Source organism: Pelmatolapia mariae, linkage group LG4 (genome assembly GCF_036321145.2).
Source record: "Pelmatolapia mariae isolate MD_Pm_ZW linkage group LG4, Pm_UMD_F_2, whole genome shotgun sequence".
NCBI classification, from domain to species: Eukaryota; Metazoa; Chordata; class Actinopteri; order Cichliformes; family Cichlidae; genus Pelmatolapia; species Pelmatolapia mariae.
The window spans coordinates 27516255-27526198 of record NC_086230.1 but is presented as its reverse complement, the minus strand read 5'-3'; the positions used below and the strand labels follow the sequence as shown (position 1 = coordinate 27526198).

The following is a 9944-nucleotide window of genomic DNA, read 5'->3' as shown; positions in this document are numbered from 1 at the left end:
TGCAGATGACTACTTGTGACTGCTGCACCACTAACCCAAAAAAGTCCTTTTCCTTATTCTCTCCACTGACTTTCTTAATAATGAAGGTACCACCCATGTGAGGCTCAAACTCTTTGTTGTAGTGTTGGTCAACAAGATGAACCTGAATTATAGAGCACATCAAAAACATTATATTTAGTCACCTTTAGTCACAGCAGGTGTATAATAGTTTTTATTGTCTTAAACATTAAATCCCCTCTTTCTATTTTAGGTACCTTGTTTACGAGGACCATCACTTTAGCATTTGGTGTGGTCTCCAGGTGTTTTTTGGCCACATACACTGCAGCGCGGGTCTTTCCACCTCCCGTCGGTAACCATATTATGATGTTCTCTCCTTTAAGAGCCCTTTCAACCACTTCCTGCTGGTAGTTATGCAGTCCAAAATCTGCCATTTCGCAGTGCCCTTTTGTTTAGTAATATTTTTGAGTGGCATAGAATACAGATACTGTAGAAGAGAAATGGACACCCAGTTGTGACTTCAAACTCTTAGACTTAAAAGTCTGCTGGAGCAAAGCTAGAGACAAAACAAACAGAAAGAAAGTCAGCCTTTTGAACTCACCAGTGACGAAACTCTGTGTAGTTTTGTCTCTTTTTCAGCCGTCACAAGACAGTTGCAAGCAGGTGATGTTTTCAATTTTGTTTGGACTGCCTGTGTCACGTGGAAACTGGAAAATGAAACTTATCTGAACTCAGAAAGTTGGCCCTCATGAGGGAGTCTCTGGATGAACAGAAGGTGATCACTAAAATATCTACTCTTAACTCGCTCTGCCTATTGTTTTTAGTTTTGCTTTCCTGATGTAACAAACAGCTTGTTAGTGTTGCAAAAAAAAATAAAAATCCCCTTGTCTGTTTTAATGTCAGCTCCCGTAACTTGATCTCTACCCTCTGGCAGGAAAAGAGCTTCAGCAGTATTTGGTTTCAGTTTCATTTCATTGTGTTACAGTCAAATTCTTCATCTTTAGAATGTAGTCTAAATGTTTATAGATCTAAACCATAAAAAAAGATTTCAGCTGTTAGTTGACAATGACATTTTCTAAAGACTGAGCTCAAATGAAACATCTAAATTTGAGATAATCAATGTATGCACAATATCATATTTTTGTAAACTAATTTGTAGTATTACATCTAAGTGCACTGTAAAATGACTACAATGGTTCATGTAAATTCATCTTTTTGATGACATAAAGTGTCCACGATGGTTAAGGTTCATGTTGTCTGTCTATGTGTGTTAGCCCTGCGACAGACTGGCGACCTGTCCAGGGTGTACCCCGCCTCTCGCCCTATGGCAGCTGGGATAGGCTCCAGCACCCCCCGCGACCCTGATAAGCGGATGGATGGATAGTCAACGAGTATTTCAATAACTCTTATCTTCGCTTCCTGCAGGCAAACCTCCTGTTCTAGGGTCCAGTACCTCACCTGCTCAGGTGATTAGCTAGCATATCCGAAGTTTCCGACCGGTAAGCTAACATAAACATAAACATTACTGTACAAGCATTAACATGAAATGACTGTACAAACGTTAACATAAACACGGTCAACGCGACGCACTAACTCTCTCAAACTGACCCACTCAGAGTTGACGTCACAGCTCCAGGGTGCTTCCTGTAACTGCGGTCAAGTGAGCCCTCACACGCGATCGCGAAGTCAGGTCAAGCTAGCCGCACCACCAGCCGCACCCAGTGTTGCCAACTCCTCAGTAAGGAAAATCGCTATTGGTTGTCCTAAAAGTCGCTAGAAGTCGCTAAATGACGTCATCGCCTAATTTGCATAATTGGTCATGCTAATGTAATTGTAACCTACGTTGTTGGAGAGAGAAATAACATCATGGAAGAGACATAAAGTGAGTAAAAAACGTCCTAAATGCATTTAGAGTTTATTTAGAACTACAAATTAAATTTCTTTTAGCAATTATTGTTTTTTTAAATGTCACAATTCCAACCCTGCTCCTTTACCCGGGCTTGGACCGGCAAAAGTGACCCGAAATAGGCACTCTGGGGGAGTTACTCTGTGTGTGTGTGTGTGTGTGTTCATAAGTAGTTTTAAACCTTGTGATCCACAAAACAGCATAACAGTAAAAGAAGAACTGACTGCTTTACAGTCAGTGCGGGAGCAGTGGCTTCGCTCATGTGTGATTCATTTGCAGTTTGGACGCATAGGTGTGAACATAGCAGAACAAAGATAGCAGCTGGGGGAGAACTATCCTCCGCCCATGAGCGCTTTGGAACGCGCGAGGTGCCCACGGCAGCACTGCTGCTTGTTGAGGGTAAAAGCGATACGCGCTTTCACGTCAAAAAGTCGTCATAAATAAGTCTCCAGCAACACCAGAAAAAGTCGCCAGATTTGTCGCTAGTGGCTTTTTTAAAAAAAAAGTCGCTAAGGGGGTCTGAAAACTCGCTAAATATAGCGACAAAGTCGCTAAGTTGGCAACACTGGCCGCACCTACAATCCTGTTGCACTTTTCTTACGCATATTACGGTATTTATGTATAATTTTCTCTGAAACCGTAGTTCTTTGGTCGGTGAGCTGGAGGAGGCAGATTGAGGATGACCCAGAGTAAGAATCCAGTGAAGTATTTGCATCACCTCTTAAATTTTCAGTTCAATTTTAGCTCAAAGATGAAAATATTCAAAGTACCGTACTGGAATTTTCTCTGAAACCACACAGTTCATTGGGCTGTGAGGCGGAGGGTGAAGAGTGAGGTTGATCCAGAGTAAGAATCCTGTGAAATATCTGCGTCACCTTTAACAATTTTCTTGTTATAAAATTTAAAAAATACACAATATCAAAAATACAGCATAGCAGTTTTATTTAGTTGGGGATAAGGTCAGGTTGAACAAAAATATACAGTATAGTGAGAAGACAATGCTTTGGAAATGTATTGTCAACTCTTACCGAATTTGTATTTTTTTATTATTATTATTATTATTTTCAACGTGTAGTATATGTAGCTAATATTTCAAATCTCGAAGTGGATTAAGAAGTAAAATAGTGAAAAATGCAAGTATTCAGAAGACTCTCGTGTTTCTAAGCCAGTCGGCACCCGTACCGTAATATGTGTATGAAAAGTGCAACAGGATTGTATCGGTGCGGCTGGCGTTGCGGCGAGCTTGACTGTGACTTCGCAAGTCAGGGCTCACTTGACCGCAGTCTTCCTGTAGTGTACTGCAGTGTAGTATACTGTGTATTACAAAAACATATTTATTAGTATTAGTATGACAAGTCGACAGTAAAATTCTGCGTCTACAAATTTTTATAGTCGACGTCATCGATTATGTCGACGAATCGTGCAGCCCAAATTGACACTAGTATTTAAAGTATTATTAAATTATAGTAGTATTATTATTATAGTATTATTAAACACAGTATTAAAGACTGTGCCCTGTTTAAATTACTACATCTGATTCTACATCCAGGCGCCCAGTTCCCAAAATGTTAGAAATGTTGACGTTCACTGACCTGAGAGCACAACATGTCTTAATACCTCCTTGTTAGTCAGAGCATTGTATAAGAGCTGTGCTGTGCAGATGAAAGGCTCTGACGTCTGCACCAGTAACACAAAGAAATGCTTCTTATTGGTCTCTCCACTGACTTGGTCCAGCTCTTTGCTCTCAAACTCTTTTCTTCAGGATTGGCCAACAAGACAAACCTAAATTATGGATTGCATTAAATAATAACTTGTCATCATCTTCAGCTAGAGAAGTTTGAAAACTGTGTTTTAACAGATATCAGTCTCTGATTTCTTTATCTTGTCAGGTTTGAGCTTTTTATCTACTACTTTTACCAGGACCATCACTTTAGCCTTTGGTGTGGTCTCTGTCTGTCTACAAATAGAGTTCAAAATTTTTTGCTGTGTCCATATGTATATTGTACAACAGAAGTGGACACTGAGTTATAAATTCAACTGTGTACGACAGTGAACTCTGAAATTCTGAGCAGAGCAGCTTATGAAGCAAGTTTGACATAGCCAGGCTTTCTGTCTTAGTTAACCCAGGCTTTCTGCTTAGGGCTCTGTGTGCACTCAGAGCAAATAAGGCATCTGATGGATCATTTTACACTTCTTCTGCACAAAAATGACAGATTTGACAGATGCCTAGTTCAGAGACATTAGGAGTGAGTCAAATAAAGATGTATAAAGAATATTTACAGCTAAAGCCAGCACTGGTGTTGCAAATAAGTCAAGAGAGCTGCAGACAATCAGTAATAATTTGAATTAATGAGTTTATAGATTTGTTTTACGACTCAGTAATAAATTACATCTAAACTTAAGCTCTAAAATAGATCTAATAAAGATTCAGAGTGTTCAGACCTGATACTGTCCCACTGCTTATTGAAGGTTAAACGACTCAACCGTGGCCAGATCACAGCAAATTTTTTTTTTTTTACTTATTCTTGGGAATAAGTCTGCTTTAAAGAGACTTTATAATTGTAAAACATGTATGCCTTACTCCAGTGTGACAAATTGCAATTTGAAATAATCATATCTCTAATGTAGATCAGTTATATAATGTTAAACCATAACAGTTAAAATACATGCTGAAGGTGCATCCCCAGGTGTTAAAACATTTCATTAAAGTCTCTGAAGTCAGCATTTTCACATATCCTTTTTTTTGTTTTTATTTATGTAACAGTTTTACACGGACATATAAACAGAAATATATATTTTTATATCCTCATCCCAGCAAATAATGTGAGTCTATTCAGTCAACTGAATGCACATCTCTTTTACAGTGGTTGCCTAGACACATCAGAAGGCTGCACAACCGTACTCCTGACGTGGATAATACCATAATTTACAGAAACAGTTGGGGATTAAATGCCTTGCTCATGGGTCTGTCATGTTTGACTGTGACCTGTGAGTCATTCATTCTCAGTATATTTAGACATTATCTGCAGATTCAGACATTTCTATTACATCCACATCTTTCAATGTGAAAATCCTGGCTTTATGAACACATTTCTTGTGCTATCCAAGACTGACACCTACTGATTAATAAAGGCAAACTTATGAAAAATCAATCATTTCAAAAGGAGTATTTGTTTAAATTAATCAACTTTAGATTTAGTTTAAAAATTGATATGCTACGATATAGAAAAAATAAAAAGGATGATTTCATCTGTTAGTGAACAATGATAATTCTTAAGATTAGGCTCTCATAAAACGTTTGATTTAGTTACAGAAATTGTCCACAATGTCAAACTTCATACACACATCAGCAGCATTACATCTGAACACATTTTAAAATAGCTAAAACAGTTCATGTTAATCTACTCTTGATGGCATGTCAAATATTCATGATGTTTAAGGGTCATGTTATAGGAGAACGCAAATGAACTCAGGCACCGGGCATAAACGAAGCTTCCACTAATTGCTAATTATAAACATGACTGATGCACTAAGGTTTTTAGCTGCCTCAGGCACCACGGAACAAAGACCGAGCACATGTGGAGTGAATTTTTCAAGTCTGTGTTCATGCAAACCTCCAACCATACAACAGTATGGTTTTCTAAAAGAAACTGGAGTCTCAAAATCAAGTAAAGTGCAGAAGAAAAGCACACAGAGCTTTCTGGTTCGTGGCTCAATCAAAGAGGTCAGGGAAGTTTTCCTGGCAGTACTCCTCATAGTCGAAGTCCTCAACAGTGAAAGGTACATCTTTCCATTTCTTTACTGTTATCCTGCCTTTGGGGGTTTCCAGGGCAAAGTTCTTAATGGCTAGATTTGGCATTAAGACATGCTTTTTGTATTTTATCTCGAATCCCCATTCCTGTGAATTTGTATAAGAATAACAGTCAGATTCCAACATGAGCATGAACTGTGGATCTATTTAGATACAGTATTAAACAGTGAGTGCACTGTACCTTGTTGCATTTTTTGCATCTGATTCTACACCCAGGCTCCCAGTCCTCAAAGCTCCTTTCTAGAATTACCCGCTCTGCAACTTTGTAGTGATTCCTGAGGACAAACAAGAAGCAAAGGTATTTTTATTTGGTCTCAACATACTTCTGCTTTAACTCTTAGATCAGAACATCTTTAACTCACTTAAAGTCAGGGCTGACGTTGACATATTGCGTATTGTCAACAAGTTGAATGTCACTGCCAGAAGCCACAGGGGTAAAACAGTTTCGACACAAGAACTGGATACTGGAAGCAGTATTACTCTTCCTCTTCTCCGTTTTGCAGCTTTCTTCAATTTTACTAGAAATAATTGCCTTTCGTTGAAGCTCACTTAACTAGAATCACAGAAGAATGGACGATAATGTTAGTAACACTAGGCAGTGAAAGTGAGAGCAGTAAGTTATGGCTCGGTAGTGTCCTTAAACATCACCTTTAAGTAAAACTCGTGGTGACTCATACTTTGCACACGGTCAATGGCTTTACCAGTCAGCTCCTCCAGATATTCATTGATGCACTCTCTGCGATGTTCACGCCCGCCTGCTTGGGCTACAACTGCATACTGACTGTCTCTTGCTCGTGCACGTCCACTTGCCTGCTGCTGGGCGATCTCATTTGTAAGGAGTCCGTAGCGCACCACCAGGTTGCATTCAGGTATATCAAGACCTTCTTCGGCCACACTGGTGGAGATCAGGAGGTTCAGAGAACCCATACGGAAATTCCTGATTGTTTCTGCCTGTTCATTCTATAAGAAATATGCAAATAAAAGCATGGAAACATGCAGAAATGTCCATAGGGATGTTACTGAATGTGACTGACTCAAAGCTTATAGGCGAAGACTGTATATCATCATACCTGTGTCATATAGGTGATGCCATTACCAGCACCAGTGAGGATGTCTGCCTTGACGCCAGCATCTTTCAATGCCCTGTTTTTGATGACCCAGTCTTTCAGGCAGTGGGTGCTTTTGCGAGTTTTACTGAAGAGAATTCCCCTTGATTGGACACCTGAACCAAACTGTTGTAACAGAGTGCTCTGAAGTTCATCCATCTTTGGGTTCTCAAAGCGAGAATCCATAGCAAGGTTCCTTAGCTCCACCTGATTCTCTGTGTGCCACAAAATAGTAATATTTTTATTTGCTGAAATCATCAAAAGTTGCATTATGAGCTACAACATAAAGTTAGTGGTATTAAAGTGGTATTAACACATAACAGCAAGTGATGAAAATGTTAGGATTTTCACCTTCAAAAAGTCCCAACAAGAAGAAGTCTGTCCCATCAATGGCCTTGGTGCTCTTTGTGGAGTAATACTCCTCTAGGGAACGATAAGCATCAATCATCCTCAAGGTGTCATTGATGAGGAGGGCATCATTGTACTGCCTCAGGTGTAACGCACATTGTGCAAGCAGTCTGTTGTTGTCTCGTACTCCTGGTCAAAGAGGACAGATACAAGCAGCAGTATTATTTTATTTAAATACTGATTACCTTAACTCTCACAAAATCCATTGTATTTACCACTGCCATCAGCAGAAGGATTAAATGCTACGGTCTTACCTCGCTGTTCCAGAACCACCACATCTGCTTCATATTCTTGTGTTCCACACTCTCTCAGTTTGAAGTCTGGAGGAATATCCATGTAACCGTGGATAATCGTCATCATTGACTTCAGATGATCACCAAAAGGATCCTCAAAGAAAAACATGTATTTGTGTTTACTAGCAGGTCCCAATTTTTGCCAGGTGGTTGTCTTCCCAGGGCAAAAATGCCTCAGACAGTCAGTCAGTGATGTGACACCCAAGAGCACTTTTAGCACAGGCAAAACTAAAAGGAAATTTTTTGAAAATCTTTATTTTAGATTCTGCTGCTACAGATATATTTGACTCTTATATTAGCATTTTTCCAAGGTGGAATTAAATTAACACTAGTCTTGGGAGTGGCAATAAGAGTACTTGTGGTCATTTCTGAGGTGAACTAGTAGATGAGGCTTTTCCCATTAGTCTATCAGTGCATTTGTTCATGTTACAAGAAAAAGCAGTTTTTTCAAAATCCATCAGTTGGGTTTAAAAAAAAAATCTGCTTACTCTATCTCTCTTGTTGACAATGTTGAAGGTTTTTCTGGGTCTGGGCACCACTTCCTTCAGTTCAGGAGCATACTGTTTAGTTGAAACTATGGCTGAATCCAAGTTTGCACAAATCTGAGAGAGCATAATCAATTATGAGAAAAAGACACTTGTGGGAGGACATTTGAGTGGCAAATGATATATAAAAAAATGAATCCCTGACCTCCAGTACATGCTCCACAGCCTTGTCCAGGGTCTTTGCGCCTCCTGTTCCTGGGGATGCTGTGAGACCCAAGATCTGTGGCAGTGGTTTTTCTCCCTTCAACTTCTTCTCCACATAGAGTCTCATTACTTTGTTGTAGACTGACTCCTTGTGAGTATGGTGGCACTCATCAATTATCAGCAGAGTAATATCTGTAGAAAATCCTCAAGTCAGTTCATTTCAGCATAACAGCATAATCAGACATGTTTAAGCTCACTTTGACTCACCTGAGAGCTCGACATGTCTTGCTTCCTCCTTGTTAATCAGAGCGTTGTACAAGATCTGTGCTGTGCAGATGACTACATCTGACTCTTGCACCACTAAACCAAAAAAGTCCTTTTCATCACTCTCTCCGCTCACTTTCCTAACAGCATAGTGTAGACCCAGTTTAGGATCAAACTCTTTGTTGTAGTGTTGGTCAACAAGATGAACCTGAATAATAGAATACATCAAAAACATTATATGAAGTCACCTTCTTATACCAGTTTTATGATGATTTTTATTGCCCTCTTTCTACTTTAGGTACCTTGTTTACGAGAACCATCACTTTAGCATTTGGTGTGGTCTCCAGGTGTTTTTTGGCCACATACACTGCAGCGCGGGTCTTTCCACCTCCAGTCGGTAACCAAATTATGACGTTCTCTCGTTTAAGAGCCCTTTCAACCACTTCCTGCTGGTAGGTATATAGTCCAAAATCTGCCATTTTCCAGTGTCTTTTTGTCCAACAATACTTTAGAATGGCATAGATTTCAGATACTGTAGAAAAGAAATGGACACCACATTGCAATTTGAAGGCTTAAATGTCTGTAGGAGTAAAGCTGGTGACAAAACAAGCAAGCATTCTGAGAGGCATAGTGAATAGAAACACTTGATATCACTTATATATGAGCTGCCAGAAAGAAAATGTAATTTTAACTCACCAGTCAGTGCTGACAGAGCTCTGTGTTGTTCTGCTTCTTTCCTCTTCCGCTGTCACCAGGCACTGCAAGTTGGTGAGGTTTTAAACTCTGTTTGGACAGGCTGCGTCACGTGGAAATTGGAAAACGAAACCTCTATGTTCTCAGAACAGTGGGCCTCATGAGGGAGTCTCTTGAAGAACGGCAGCAGGTGATCATTATGCAGTGACAAGGGAAGAATGAGCTTCACTAAAATAAAGTAGGTTCTTCTAAGAAAAGCCACACCCAAGGTACTACTTAGATATCCCATCTAAATGTATGACCTAAAAATCTATTTTTTTTTATTGAAGAAAATTCCCTAACTTAACGTACTCCTTGTTTGTAGTTTTGTTTTCCAGACACAGCTTGTCAGAATTAGTCTTTAAAATAGGCATGGGGATTTTTTACATGTACTCATTCACTTGTTTTCTGCCCTCTGGCAAGAAAAGAGCTTCAACAGTATTTGGCTGCTTTACAGAGCTTGGGTACAGCTTCAGTCACCATCAAAAAAGTTGTGTCGTCTGAAAACATATAAACTCACAAGTAAGAATAACCAAAAACTGAAACCAAAGTTGCCCTTTTTTCAAAGGAGCTTGGAAAGAAAGTGGCTTCTTCAGTTCTAAAACCAAACGGCGGAGAATCTCAGGTATGTAAACCTTAATAGTGGTTGGCCCTTAAGAGGGTGATAGGCCTCGCCGTATCATGTGACCTATTAAGGCAGTGGTTCCCAAACTTTTTCTGCCCCCCAGCACAAACACA

General features: G+C 39.6%; 1 protein-coding gene and 1 long non-coding RNA gene across 2 annotated transcripts; one reads left to right on the top strand and one right to left on the bottom strand.

Annotated features, from left to right (window-relative positions):
- Positions 1–1817: 1817 nt before the first annotated feature.
- On the top strand, positions 1818–9337 carry LOC134626432 (uncharacterized). The gene is made up of 3 exons (XR_010093819.1): positions 1818–1879; positions 8773–8926; positions 9230–9337. It is a non-coding gene; the product is annotated as an uncharacterized LOC134626432 (long non-coding RNA).
- Positions 4646–9281, bottom strand: LOC134626431 (ATP-dependent RNA helicase DHX58-like). The gene is made up of 12 exons (XM_063472247.1): positions 9171–9281; positions 8777–9006; positions 8478–8682; positions 8212–8402; positions 8010–8123; positions 7483–7615; positions 7172–7357; positions 6785–7035; positions 6363–6674; positions 6077–6267; positions 5896–5989; positions 4646–5801 (listed from the first exon to the last, which is right to left on the bottom strand). Exons 2-12 carry the CDS (start codon positions 8951–8953, stop codon positions 5616–5618), a joined length of 2040 nt encoding a protein of 679 aa, XP_063328317.1. The 5' UTR covers positions 8954–9006; positions 9171–9281; the 3' UTR covers positions 4646–5615.
- Positions 9338–9944: the final 607 nt, after the last annotated feature.

What these genes read in the sequence shown, in the direction of transcription:
- LOC134626431 (XM_063472247.1), bottom strand. Translation starts at nt 8,953, where the DNA reads ATGGCAGATTTTGGACTATATACCTACCAGCAGGAAGTGGTTGAAAGG. An exon ending in GCATCACCTATATGACACAG is followed by an intron (nt 6,675 to 6,784) that starts GTATGATGATAT and finishes TATTTCTTATAG; the next exon opens with AATGAACAGGCAGAAACAAT. An exon ending in AACGTCAGCCCTGACTTTAA is followed by an intron (nt 5,990 to 6,076) that starts GTGAGTTAAAGA and finishes GTTTGTCCTCAG; the next exon opens with GAATCACTACAAAGTTGCAG.